The sequence below is a fragment of the Rutidosis leptorrhynchoides genome, chromosome 1 (assembly GCF_046630445.1).
Source record: "Rutidosis leptorrhynchoides isolate AG116_Rl617_1_P2 chromosome 1, CSIRO_AGI_Rlap_v1, whole genome shotgun sequence".
In the NCBI taxonomy this organism is placed as follows: domain Eukaryota; kingdom Viridiplantae; phylum Streptophyta; class Magnoliopsida; order Asterales; family Asteraceae; genus Rutidosis; species Rutidosis leptorrhynchoides.
The window spans coordinates 679,941,518-679,957,170 of record NC_092333.1 but is presented as its reverse complement, the minus strand read 5'-3'; the positions used below and the strand labels follow the sequence as shown (position 1 = coordinate 679,957,170).

Here is a 15,653-nt window from a genome sequence, read left to right as displayed (position 1 = left end):
ACAGAACGTATCATCATCTGACACGTGTCCCCGAACAATCCGGTGGATCTATCACTATAAATAGACCCCTTGCGTCGTCATTTTACGCATTAAAACACTCTGACAACTTGTGAGCAGAGACTTCACCTTTCTCTCTCACATAGTACTTTCTCTCACTAGAAGTCATCCGGCTAGTAGCTCAACGCTCAACGGACACAGATTGATTAAGCCACCCCACAAGTTTCTATACTTGTGAACCGGGTCTGCAGGGATTATTTCCTGAGGGTAAACATCAATCGGCAACACTCCCCCATTCTTAGCTAGATACTTCTAGTATTGTGCTGACACACTAAGCCTTACCTCATAAGGAAATAAGTATCAACAATGGTGCCATCTATTATCAAAACGACTCATCTCACCGATACTGGCGAAGAAGGAAAGGGTAAAGAATTAGTACCCATAGGTGTGGGCATGATACATCCATGGAAAGCTGGATAACGGAGGAAGACAGATGTGTTAGAAGATTAGAAAGAACAGTTAATATCATTTCCTTTTATGTTTAACACAAATCCATCTGATGGTCCAGTAGTTATAGAGGAACGAGTTGCTAATTGCATAATAGGCAACGTTTATACCGACACAGGAGCTGGAGCAGACATTATGTATGAACATTGCTTCATACACCTCCCTAAATACGTACAAGAGACGATGAAGGAACCGTATGTGCCGTTAGCAAGTTTTACAAGTGAACCGTCTTGGTCTGAAGGAAGTATTCTTCTTGAAGTAGTTTTGGGCAAGCCACCCCTTAAACGCACAGCAAACATCGAGTTTCTGGTGGTAAAAGCAAATTCACAATACAATATAATTTTGGGAAGAACTGCCTTGATGACGTTTGGGGCTGTGACGTCAACTGTGCACGGCATGATGAAATTTCCAACGCCTGGCGGAATAGCAATGTTATACTCAGAACGGCAAAAGTCAATTGAGTGTTCTCAAGTAACAAAAGCAGTAATTAAGTGTAACGACCCGGAAATTTCCGACCAAATTTAAACCTTAATCTTTATATGTTTCCGACACGATAAGCAAAATCGGTAATAATGAGTCTAGAAAGTTTAAAATCTATATTTGGATAATCAATTACCCTTTTGACTGTGCTCGATGATTCACGAACAATTGTTGTAAACAACTAAATATATATAAACTGAATATGAAATAATATGTATATTGTAACAGATAATTAGATAAATTTTAAATATTCAAATAATCTATTATATAAAAGTAGTATTACATAATTAATAAAGTATAAGATTAAAACATTATATGTTATCACAAATTAAAATATAAATATTATATTAATATTATATATATGTGTATGTATATGTATATGAAATTTTATAAAAGTTGTCATGGTATTATCATTATCATAAATAATATTATAATTAGTATTATCATTGTTATTATTATTAATATCATTATTGTTGTTATCTTTATTAAAAATACTTATATTATTATTAATATTTTTTATCAGTCATAAGTATTATTATTGTTTATAGAACATAATACAAAAATTATTATATTTATCATTAATAATATTATTAATATCATTTTTAGTATTAATTGATAATATTAAGATTTTATTTATTCTATATTTAAGATATATATTAAATTAAATATACTACGTAGTATTTAATAACAAATCTGATGTGATGAAAGTTATACTGATATTTATCTAATATTTCTGTTTTGTTTTTTTTCTTTTTTTCTTTTTTGTTTTACCCTGTTATACCCGTGACCCTTTATTGATTACTATAAAACAAGGGAATTGTTCAATGATGTTTATCAATTCATCCAACTGTCCCTTTACTGTAACACACTGAATTATTACAGATAAATTTAACAACCTTTAAGTGATCGAATTTGAACAGAATAGAAGAAAGAACAAGCATCTGCGACTGTTTTAGTTCCATTATCCAAAAATCCCGAATTATTGTTTTAATTCAAAATCTTTTAATGCAATCTCGTTCTAATTATTTTATTTAAACTTCCTAAAAAGGTTTCAAATCCCAACTTTTAGTATCAAATTCGAATTCTGGAAATCAAGCTTCGAATTTAAAAAGTCAAAACAGTGTTCAACAATTAAATTAAAGTTATCTGTTGAATTTCGAGTCCAATTAACGATTTGGGAAGTTTATATGAATGATATAAAACTTATTTTGTGTTGGAAGTTTCATCCAAAACGATCTCGTTTGAGAAATCAAATTTTTTTTTTTTAAAACAGGGTTCGACGAACAGCAGCAGGTTCTGTGGCTGCTTAATTTTTTTTAGTGACTGTTAAATTGAAATAACAATTATACTCAGTTACGTTTTGTCGCAAAATCCTAAAAACAATTCATTAATCTAACTGGGTGGAGCTTTGGTCGATTACAGTTTAAGGGAAGGAGATAAAATAGGATAACAAATATACGGGGTAAATAAATATAGAAGACAGATTAAGCAGGAAAAACGGGACAGAGCAGATGGTTGGGTACTTGACGGGTATTCGAAAGGTTGAGGGTTCGAGCCTCGCTTGAGGCATTATTTTTACACAAGATTTATTCAAAGGTAGTTTTATTTTTAAAGAAAATTATTATTATTATTATTATTATTATTATTATTATTATTATTATTATTATTATCATTGGTATTGAAAATATAATTTTTATAAAAATTATCATTATTGTTTTTATTAATGATATTATTAGTAACACAAGCATCATTAGAATTATTATTAGTATTTTTATCATTTTATTATCATTAGGATTATTATTATTAATATTATTACTATTAACATTACAATTATATTATTATTATTATTATTCTTGGTAACATTATTATTATATTTTTATCATTATTATTATTATTATCATTAATTATTATTATGAATAGTATTATAGTTATCATTATTATTATTATTATTATCATTTTATAAATTATAGAATTATTAATATTAACAAAATTATATTATTAAGGTTATTATTATTATTTTTATTATCTTTTATATTAACATTAGAATAATTAAAATTATCGTCTTGATAACAAATTAAAAATATAAATAAATATATTTAAAACATATAACATAACAAAATATTTCATAATATATGAAACATAATATAATATTAATGTAAAAACGATATAATTAATAAGTTATATATATATACTTATTCGATTACGATTATGTATATTGATAAACACATAAATGATATAGGTTCGTGAATCCGAGGCCAATCTTATACGTGTTCAATGATGTTATATGTATTTTTACTACAAAATACATTAGGTGAGTATATAATCCCTTTTAAACTCTAAATATTTTTGGGCTGAGAATACATGCGCTGTTTTTATAAATGATTTACGTTATGGACACAAGTGATCAAAAATAAATTCTACGTTGAGTTGTACCATGGCATATTTCTTTATACTTGGTAGCTAATATTTACGTGAGGAGCGTAAACGTGAATCCTGTTGATAGATCTATCGGGCCTGACAACCCCAACCGGGCTGGACGACCAGTTTTAAACGGTTGCACAGTACTTCGTTTCGTTACTACACTTGGTACGGTGTAGGGTTTATTTAAGAATATGCTGCTGTGATTTAAATGTTAAGTATGGTTACCAAGTGCTCAACGTCTTTTCTATACACGAGTAGTGTATTATGTATAAATATGAAATCTTGTGGTCCATAGTTATAACGCTGCTAGCATCAAACCTATATATCTCACCAACTTTATGTTGACGTTTTAAAGCATGTTATTCTCAGGTACGAATTAAGTCTTCCGCTGTGCGTTAGCTCATATTAAGGACATTATTTGGAGTCGATCATCGCAATGGGACCAACTGTTGAAGACTTCCTCTGGGAGGATTAGGACCGGTCGTTAAAGTTGGTATCAGAGCGTTGGTCTTAGCGAACCAGGCCTTGCATTAGTGTGTCTAAATAGTAGTGGTTAGGATACATTAGTGAGTCTGGACTTTGACCGTGTCTACCTGCCAAAAAGTTTTGCTTATCATTCTTAGTCGGAAACCATCTGCTTATCATCCTTAGGGAACTATCTGCTTATCATTCTTAAGTCTAGACACGTCTTACTGCATTTAGTGCATCGATAGTGTATAGACAAAATTCATATCTTAGCGTATCTGATAATTCATATCTTAGTGCATCTGTAGATTTTCCTGATATATGTCGTAACATCCTTTATAGCCTACGAAATCTTTAGTATTACATATAGATATTCTATATAGTTAGAATATCATCCGATATCCGGAAATCATTTCACATTGAAGATCCTTTCCATCCATCCAATTACCCCTTGGCGATGAACCTGAAGCACTTATCGGCGAACCAATTCGAAACATCATTTTCTCGCTCATTCCTAGAGTATCTCGTCACGAATACATAATATCCCATATCACAAATCTTGTTCATCCGCTCGCTTCGACCGCCAATCATCCCGGTGTACTAGCAGAAGTTAACGGACTACACGCTCGTGTGACGGCTTTGGAGAACCTGGTGCGAAAGTTACAAACACCAACGGTAGCACCGACAGCATAACCAGTACCTCCAGTAACATCAACATCGCAATCTTCAGTACCAGCACTATCAATATCATCACCATCATCAACGTCAATGATATCTTTATCCCCCTCAAACTACAACCACGTCGTAAATCTCAACGTCACAAATTACACCTCGAGTATAATCATCGTTCTATGTATCACTCTATCCACTTTATTTTCGTTCTACATATCGTTCTACATCGATTAACTTCGATTTACGTACCATTCTACCTCATTACCTCCGTTCAATATGGCGACTAAGTAATTTCTAATGCTTTAGAGATTATGTAATCTAGTATTAACAATAAACCTGATGAGTTTAATATTTTATTGACTCATTAAATCTATGATTACATTTGAAGAAAATATATATGCAAGTATATTTTCATAAAGATTGTAATTAAAAATTCTTTTGTACAAACTGTTAATGGTGAAAAATATTTTAACGGGTGGGTAGTACCCGAGGAATATTTGGATTTCACATTAATAAGTTACACTGTACATTTTTCGAATCTGATTCAACGGTCATTTGCTATCCTACTTGAAATCACCGATATACGTATCCGTTCATTCCAGATTAATCATTTCCATTTAAAATTTCATATTTGGATTTTACCTACCCGAATCCAACAAGTGGCATAAAGAAGAAATATTGGACAAATTAAAAATTGTTAGAAACACATGAATTAACTAATTAAAAATCTGTTAAGGATTCCACGCTAACTGTTCTGGCTAACTGTTCCCAGCTAACTGATTAACATTTAATTTATCGCAATTTACATTCTCGCAATTTTAATTTCTGCACTGTACATACTGTCGGGACGCATGTACAACAATACGTCGGATTAATTCTGAGACAACACGTTGTATAATGGTTCATGATATATATTTATTTATTTTACGCATTTAAAATAACGGGACACGTATACAAGGTTTCGACTTATCATATTGACCCATCTATATATATATTTTGGAACAACCATAGACACTCTATATGTGAAGGTGGGAATTGGCTATACAGGGTCGGAGTTGATTCCAAAATATATATGTACTTTGAGTTGTGATTGACATTGAGACCGGTACACGGGTCACGATACGTATTAATTATGTATATATATTAAATTATATATGAATATGTTGAACTGTTGAACTATTGGATCATTGGACAATCGGACTATTAGATTGCTAACTATGGACAAGTAAAATGAATTAAAATACTGATTATAACATATGAAACTAAACAATTCTTCAAGTTGCCACTTGATTTTATCTTAAACCTCATTCGTATCTTGGCGAATACAATTCGCATTCACAACTTTTCATGATTCTTGAAAACACCTCGATCGGAAAGATGAACCAACCGCACTTCATCTACGGGAGAAAAGATGTATGCATACAGTTATGCACCTGAAGAACTCTCGAATCCAAATTCATAGTTTAACACATATCGTGTTGAATCCTTTACCATTTGTTAGCCAAAAACAACCCTACAATTTCTTTTCATGAAGCTAATTTTGTCACAGCTCCACTTCGACTTCTCAGTGAGGCCACTCCTAATATCATCTCGATATAAATACGTTGTCCTTTCGCCGTCGTTACTGGAGAACCTTTTATATCCCCGACATCATCAGCAGATATACCAGCAGCTCGTTATCTCTTCGGCGGAATCCGCAATTAGTATTTTGAAAATCTCGTAGCATTTCTCCAGTTATACCTATAATATTTATTTCTAAGAAATTCATACTCCGACTGTGAAGTTTCTGAAAACACCCTGAACCATGAAGTAGTTCTTAAAAATGCTGATGAAGCAGCAAAAACTGTGAATGAATTTAGTAGTCAAAAGATGACGATAAAGTATCATGAGTTGGTAAAGCTCAGAAAAAGACTTGGAACCGGAAAACGGATTGAGCAAAGTATGAAGGAAGGTGTGGATAAATCACAAGAACTGAATCTGCTTTCACAGAATCCAAACGATTCAGAACCTGCTGAAACAGTTAGTAAGAACCCTACTCGATATTCTAAACCTTTCCGGATGATATTCTTCATCATTACCTTATCTTAGATATTATAAGATATCTTCATATTTTCTGTTCTACATATTCTCCATATTTCAGGAGATATTTTCACAACTACTCCTATCTGTGATCATGTATCTTTCCGTAATATCTGCATTATAAAATAAAAGAAACTATGTTAGTTTCTAAATTCTGAAACCTTCGAAATTGAAATATGAATGTTTTGAAGTAATGTTGGGAACTGATGCATGAATTAGTATAATATAATGAAACTTGATCAACTTCATTATATTACAGTAAGTCATGTTAAGTTTTAATGGAATGTGATGATTCATAGTACCGTCATCATGTGCCATGTTACACGGCTCTTACATTCTGTCCAATTCCCAAACGTATTAGGAACATAATGTCTTAATGGTTCTATCTTTTCCAGGGTATTCTAGTAATTAAACAAATCAAAATTTTGCCAATACCCTTTCTTTCTTAGAGCATTAGCTATGTTCATTTCAAATCTCCTACCTACGAATTCCGAACCATTACAAGAGACGCTTAAACGCAAGAAGAGGAAATGAAAGAATGAAGCTTCGAAGTAGAAATTGGGGTATAGATCGCAGCAAATGGGAGAAAGCATTAACTGTGGATGACAATGATTATAGAAGACAGAAGTAGGAACATCGAAATATAAGTGAAAATATAAAACCCAATAACAACCTCAAAACTACAAACCGTGCATATCAATACGTATTGCCACGTAAAGGCATGGGAAGATTAAGAACACTATAACCCCAAAATAATAGTAGAAGTAAATAAATTTTTCCGGTGGTAGATGAAAGAGAAGAATGACGGATGTGAAAATTTGGGGTATATCAAGAATCAGAATTGGATGGAGCATATCGACGAATGTTTTAAAATAGGAATTAAGGAGAAATAGTGGAAGATGTAGGTTATGGAAATAAGGAAGTAAAGGAGGTGGATTTATAGTGAAATATCTGACAGAGAGATCAAAACAGATTGTCGCATTAAATCAAAAGAAGATCCTGATCGCCGAATAACCAAATCTTATTATGTAAGATTTTCTTTAAAAAATCCCGAAAATTCAAAAATACCCACGTCATCGGTTAAAACAATTCCATATTCACTCATTTCATTCTTTTGTGATAGCTTCACTCATGCGCTTCACATGATCGAATCGTTTTATCCATATCTTCCAATAATGATAAAACTCTATTATTACCTCATATTCGTCATAAAAACATTCCTATTGATATTTATGACAACCTCTAACAAATTTCGGGGACGAAATTTCTTTAACGGGTGGGTACTGTAACGACACGGAAATTTCCGACCAAATTTAAACCTTAATCTTTATATGTTTCCGACACGATAAGCAAAATCGGTAATAATGAGTCTAGAAAGTTTAAAATCTATATTTGGATAATCAATTACCCTTTTGACTGTGCTCGATGATTCACGAACAATTGTTGTAAACAACTAAATATATATAAACTGAATATGAAATAATATGTATATTGTAACAGATAATTAGATAAATTTTAAATATTCAAATAATCTATTATATAAAAGTAGTATTACATAATTAATAAAGTATAAGATTAAAACATTATATGTTATCACAAATTAAAATATAAATATTATATTAATATTATATATATGTATATGAAATTTTATAAAAGTTGTCATGGTATTATCATTATCATAAATAATATTATAATTAGTATTATCATTGTTATTATTATTAATATCATTATTGTTGTTATCTTTATTAAAAATACTTATATTATTATTAATATTTTTTATCAGTCATAAGTATTATTATTGTTTATAGAACATAATACAAAAATTATTATATTTATCATTAATAATATTATTAATATCATTTTTAGTATTAATTGATAATATTAAGATTTTATTTATTCTATATTTAAGATATATATTAAATTAAATATACTACGTAGTATTTAATAACAAATCTGATGTGATGAAAGTTATACTGATATTTATCTAATATTTCTGTTTTGTTTTTTTTCTTTTTTTCTTTTTTGTTTTACCCTGTTATACCCGTGACCCTTTATTGATTACTATAAAACAAGGGAATTGTTCAATGATGTTTATCAATTCATCCAACTGTCCCTTTACTGTAACACACTGAATTATTACAGATAAATTTAACAACCTTTAAGTGATCGAATTTGAACAGAATAGAAGAAAGAACAAGCATCTGCGACTGTTTTAGTTCCATTATCCAAAAATCCCGAATTATTGTTTTAATTCAAAATCTTTTAATGCAATCTCGTTCTAATTATTTTATTTAAACTTCCTAAAAAGGTTTCAAATCCCAACTTTTAGTATCAAATTCGAATTCTGGAAATCAAGCTTCGAATTTAAAAAGTCAAAACAGTGTTCAACAATTAAATTAAAGTTATCTGTTGAATTTCGAGTCCAATTAACGATTTGGGAAGTTTATATGAATGATATAAAACTTATTTTGTGTTGGAAGTTTCATCCAAAACTGTAACAACCCAAACCATAACCGACCAAACACGACGAGATTTCAAACAAAAAAAAAAATTTTCTGGTGCAGGCCATCTGCGCGGCGCGCCAGATGGCCGCGCGGCGCGCCAAATCGCCTGGACAGCCCGCTGTCCCCGGAAGTCTATTTAACGAAAATGTTTGACTAGTTCCCGACATTTTTAGCCAAAACGCTTTTAACCATACATTCATATATGTAAAACTAGCACATAACTAAGGTTTGAGCGAGTTTTACAAAGTGGGGCCCACACGTGCCCAAAACGCCACTAAGTTTAAAATACAATGTTTAATACAAATTAGAGTTTCGACCACGAAAAGTTTCATTGCCAAACGATACAACGAGCATGGTGTTTGGGGTTAAACTACCCAAATCTCGGTCAAACTCCAAAATCATCACATCCCAAAAGCGTCACTAAACAAGACGGGATCTCTAATCCAACCGGATGCCCTTACCCTTGTCCACACCGGAACCTATAAAAATAGTAACAACGAGAGGGTAAGCAAAGCTTAGTGAGTAAAACATATATATACATGCATATACAACTTACCCACACGCATCCACGATATCAAATAACACATAACAAATCTCGATAAGCAAGCTAGTATCACCAAACGTATCACTAGCAATAATCATAGCATAAATACTCATAACAATAATCAAATGCTAGTATGAACAACAATAAATCATGGTTAACCAATCTCTTCGCTAGGGAACGACTTCGCGAAACAAGTCATCGATGTTCATAACATTCGTTAGCTTCCAAAAACGGCTATGGCATGCTAACCCCCCGAGGTGTTCCAAAAACGGCTATGGCATCACCCCTCAAGTGTTCCAAAAACGGCTATGGCATCACTTGCTCAATGTGAGTAGAACACGGCTATTACTCACGCTTTCGTACACCAACACGGCTATGTGTACGGGTAACTCAAATAACAACGTGGGAGTAAAACACGGCTATTACTCGCCACTAAATGCACAAACACGGCTATGTGCCTTAATACAAAACATGGACTAATACGGCTAAGTCCCACAACCTTGGTCACAAAACGGCTATGTGACACCATCAACACGGTACATAAATCATATACATACATATATAGATATTCCACTCACCTTATGCCGTCGGTGATTACTAAACCAAGCTTGAATTCCGAGGTAACGTACCTATTTCACAAGCACATAATCAATCAATCGACTTGGCCTAAACTCATAACACACATCATCCTAGGTCATCTTGACCCATTTTGACACTTAACCCTAATTTGGGTCATTCTTACCAAAAACCCTAACTCTTGGCACTTAAGGCCTTCATACACTTTAAATCACTAGATTTTAACACAAAACACTAACGTTAACCAATCTTGGTCCATTTTGACCCGTTTGACTCAATAAAAGTCAATACACCCATTTTGGGTCATTTATACCCAAATCACACCCATTTACACTTCCCTAAGGTGTTCTAGCAAATTATTAGCCAATTAGGGTTTCATAACAACAATTAACACTTCCAAAACCCTAGTTAACTCAATATTGAGTCTATATGACCCAAATTACCCAAGAATACCCAAATTAACCAAAAGTGGGTTTTATGTCCACCTTTGACTCAAACCCTAGCCCTAAATCGAATTAAACAAAGGAATTAAGATTAGAGCATACCACAACTACCAAAACGAAGATAATGACGAGATGAACAACTTTAGAACTTGGGCTTTAGCAAGAAACCCTCTCCTTCCTCTTCAAAGTGAGCTTTCCCTCTCTAAAACTCACTCTCTCACTAAAATAAATTGGGAGGTGATAAGGTTGGTGAACAAGGGAGTAAATGAGCTCCCAAACTACTGAACCAAGCATTAAACTCGGCCTTGATGTGAAATTACCAAAATACCCCCAAAATATCTAATTTACAAAGAGAAAGGGATCTGTCACAGACAGTTGGCGCGGCGCGCCACAAGGCAGCGCGGCGCGCAACCCTGCCAGTTCAGCTCCTTTTGTATTTTTAAATACACGCAACAGAACCCCGTTTCAAGTACCGTACATTACACTTATATACACTTATGTACACTATAAATAATCGGGTCTTACAACTCTTCCCCACTTATTCGGATTGCGACCTCGCAATCCATGCCGCATGACAAGCGGGAAGATAAACCAACACAAACTCTTCAGGTTCCCAAGTGAACTCGGAACCCTTATTCCGCCGCCATTGAACTTTAAAAGTCCTAACCTCCTTATGCCTCAACCTCTTGACCTTTTCATCAAGTATTGCAATTGGCTCTTCAACATACTCCAACTTATTGTTTAGCTCAATATCATCTAAAGGCATCCATGAAGAATCATCCGCAAGGCATTTACGGAGGTGAGAAACATGAAACGTGTTATGGATCCCCGCAAGCTCTTCGGGCAATTCCAATCGATATGCAACTTCACCAACACGAGCTAAGACTTTAAACGGCCCAATAAACCGAGGACCTAACTTTCCCCGTTTTCGAAATCGAATAATACCCTTCCATGGCGAAACCTTAAGCATTACCATGTCGCCCTCTTGGAATTCGATCGTTCGTCTACGTTTATCGGCATACGACTTTTGTCTATCTTGAGCCTTTTTCAAATGTTCGCGAATAATATCAATCTTGTTATTCGTCTCTAAAACCAAATCGGTACTTCCGATTTCTCTTTGACCCACTTCTCCCCAACAAATGGGAGTTCGACACCTTCGGCCATAAAGCATCTCGTAAGGTGGCATCCCGATACTAGTATGAAAACTATTATTGTATGAGAATTCCACCAAGGGTAAATGCTCATCCCAACTACCACCAAAATCAATGATGCACGCCCGTAGCATATCTTCCAAAGTTTGATTCGTACGCTCGGTTTGACCGTCCGTTTGAGGATGATACGCCGTGCTCAACTTTAATTGTGTACCCATATCTTCATGAAACTTTTCCCAAAATCGAGATGTAAAACGGGTATCTCGATCCGAAATAATAGATATAGGAACGCCATGTCGCGAGACCACTTCCTTGATAAACAACTTAGCCAAGGCCTCCGACGATATTGCTTCTTTAATGGGAAGAAACAAAGCACTTTTCGTCAACCGATCCACTATAACCCAAATCGAATCATATTGAGTTCTCGCCGTCTTAGGTAATTTAGTGATGAAGTCCATGGTAATGTGCTCCCATTTCCATTTCGGGATCTCTAACGGTTGCAACTTACCATACGGCTTTTGATGTTCGGCTTTAACTTGCAAACAAGTAACACATCGTTCAACGTATTTTACAACATCGCGTTTCATGCCCGGCCACCAATAATCTTTCTTCAAGTCATGATACATTTTCGTCGCGCCCGGATGAATGGAATATTTCGACTTATGTGCTTCATCGAGTAGCACCCGTCGGTAATCACCCGTCTTAGGCACCCACACCCTTCCTTGAAAGGACAACAAACCCCGCGGACCCATAGTAATAAACTCCGATTGGCCCACAATTCGTTCCGTGCGCTTATCGTGAACATAAGCCTCTATTTGGTCTTCAACCATCTTTTCAAGAAAGTCGTTAGTGATAATCAAACGTAACGATGTTATACGTATCGCCGGATGTTGAGTCTTTCGACTTAACGCATCCGCGACCACATTCGCCTTACCCGGATGGTAAAGTATCTCACAATCATAATCTTTTACCACATCCATCCATCTACGTTGACGATAATTCAAATCCCTTTGAGTAAAAAGGTGTTTCAAATTCTTATGATCCGAATATATCGTACACTTGACACCATACAAGTAGTGGCGCCAAATTTTCAACGCATGCACAACCGCCGCCATTTCAAGATCATGAGTCGGGTACCTCGTTTCGTGTTCCTTTAATTGTCGAGAGGCATAAGCAATGACTTTACCCCTTTGCATAAGAACGCACCCGAGCCCATTTAAGGAAGCATCACAATAAACCACCATGTCTTCGACGCCTTCCGGTAACACTAACACCGGAGTTTGACACAACTTCTCTTTCAATAATTGAAAAGCAATTTCTTGCTCGTTTTCCCAATTGAACTTAGCACTCTTCCTCGTCAACTTTGTTAATGGAGAAGCAATCTTAGAAAAGTCTTGGATAAACCGACGATAATAACCGGCCAATCCGAGAAAACTTCGGATCTCCGTGGGCGTAGTCGGTCGTCCCCAACTCTTCACCGTCTCAATCTTCCCCGGATCCACTTGGATACCGCTTTCGTTCACAATGTGACCAAGGAATTGAACCTCCCTTAGCCAAAATTCACATTTAGAGAACTTTGCATACAACTTCTCTTTTCTTAGTGTCTTCAAAACTTCACGTAAGTGACGTTCATGTTCGTGCATACTTTTCGAGTAGACTAGTATGTCGTCAATGAATACAATAACCGACTTGTCCAACATAGGTTGGCACACCCGGTTCATAAGATCCATGAATGCCGCCGGTGCATTCGTAAGACCGAAGGGCATAACTACAAATTCATAATGCCCGTAACGCGTTCGGAAAGCCGTTTTCTCAATATCTTCCTCACGGACCCGCATTTGGTGATAGCCGGACCGTAGGTCGATCTTAGAGAAATACGTTGCGCCTTGAAGTTGATCAAACAAATCGTCGATCCTAGGTAATGGATAACGATTCTTGATCGTCACTTTATTCAACTCACGGTAATCAATGCACATGCGCATACTACCGTCTTTCTTCTTCACAAATAAGACCGGAGCGCCCCATGGCGAAGCACTCGGTCGGATAAAACCCTTCTCGAGCAATTCTTGAATTTGATTCAATAACTCTTGCATCTCCGTTGGTGCTAAACGATAAGGAGTTTTAGCAATGGGGGTAGCCCCCGGAACCAACTCAATGCGAAACTCGACTTGTCTTTCCGCCGGAACACCCGGTAACTCATCCGGAAAAACGTCTTCAAACTCATTAACTACCGGAATTTCACGAATAGGTGGTGGCTCATTACGAGTATCAACAACATAAGCAAGGAAAGCCATGCCACCGGTAACAACGGAACGACGTGCCCGTGCAAAAGTGCATATCGGCACCGGTCTTCTTCTCTTATCGCCATGAATAATCATTTCTCCCCCACTTGGGGTCTTCACACGAATACACTTATCATGGCATGCAATATTGGCTCTATAACGATCGAGCCAATCCATACCAACAACGATATCAAAGTCGCCCAAGGTCATTGGAATAAGATCAATTTTAAAAGTTTCGGCACCAAAAACAACATCACAATTTTTACACACATCAACCACTAGTACCGTCTTGCCGTCCGCTATTTCGACTTCTACCGGACGACTTAACTTAGCTAGCGGACTATCAAGTTTAGGCACAAATTTAGGAGACACAAACGACAAATTTGCACCGCTATCAAAAAGAATCCTTGCCGGATTAGAATTAACCATGAAAGTACCTGAAACAACTTCGTTGGATTGTTTGGCTTCATCGTTCGTCATCAAGTAGTTTCGCCCTCTAGCCGACCCCGCCGCCTTCTCAATCTTCTTAACATGATCATTATTCAACTCGGGGCATTCCGGCCTCTTGTGCCCCACTTTACCGCAATTAAAACACGTAACCGTCTTGACCGTGCATTCACGGGCGTAATGACCCGACTTCCCACAATTAAAACAAGTGGGCGCAAAAGTACCCGTGCCACCTTTCTTCACACTATTAACGCTCTCGGTGCCTTTCCTAGACTTCTTGTTTGAAAAATTCGAATAGCTCGAACCTTCAAACTTCCTTTTCGAGAAAACAAAATCACTCTTCCTAGGCACCTCCGGCTCAAAACCCCGAGCCAACTCAAACAATTCATCGAAAGTCTTAGCCATACCCCGGCTAATCTTGCTCTTGTAGTCGGCATTCAAAGTACGATAAAAATCTTTCATGAGCTTATGATCATCACCCACATACTCCGGGCAAAAACGAGTCTTTGCCAAGAATGTAGACTTGAGGGTAACTAAATCCATGGAACCTTGTTGCAAATGATGCAACTCGTCCCGAATTCGATCAAGATCGGATGAAGTTCGGTATTCCTTGAAAAACTCTTTCTTGAACTCCTCCCACGTCAAGCCCATGCATTGCTCCTCGCCATACAAATTGACTTTATCATCCCACCACAACTTGCCTTCTTCACGTAACATGCTAGACCCAAACCTCGCCTTCTTCTCGGGAGGACACTCCGCGGTACGGAAGGCCCCCTCGATGTCCGAAATCCAACAAGTACTTTTCAACGGATCCCTCACCCCATTAAACGTCGGAGGTTGAGTATCCTTAAAATTTTTGTAGTGGAAGTCTCTCTTTCCATCACCCCCTTCACCTCGAGGATAAACGTTTCTAGCATCAAGGGCCTCTTCAATAGTGGCCTTCAATCGTTCATTTATCATTTCGGTCACTTGCCCATCGACCGACTCTTGGAAGACCCTTCGGACATCCGCAAGAAAGTCCGATTTCAATTTCTTAAAGACGGCCTCGACCTTGGTCGAGAACTCGGCGTCTTCACTTGTACTCC

General features: G+C 35.9%; 1 protein-coding gene across 1 annotated transcript; it reads left to right on the top strand.

Moving 5' to 3' along the window:
* Positions 1-534: 534 nt before the first annotated feature.
* On the top strand, positions 535-2,294 carry LOC139851760 (uncharacterized). The gene is made up of 2 exons (XM_071840926.1): positions 535-950; positions 2,258-2,294. Exons 1-2 carry the CDS (start codon positions 535-537, stop codon positions 2,292-2,294), a joined length of 453 nt encoding a protein of 150 aa, XP_071697027.1.
* Positions 2,295-15,653: the final 13,359 nt, after the last annotated feature.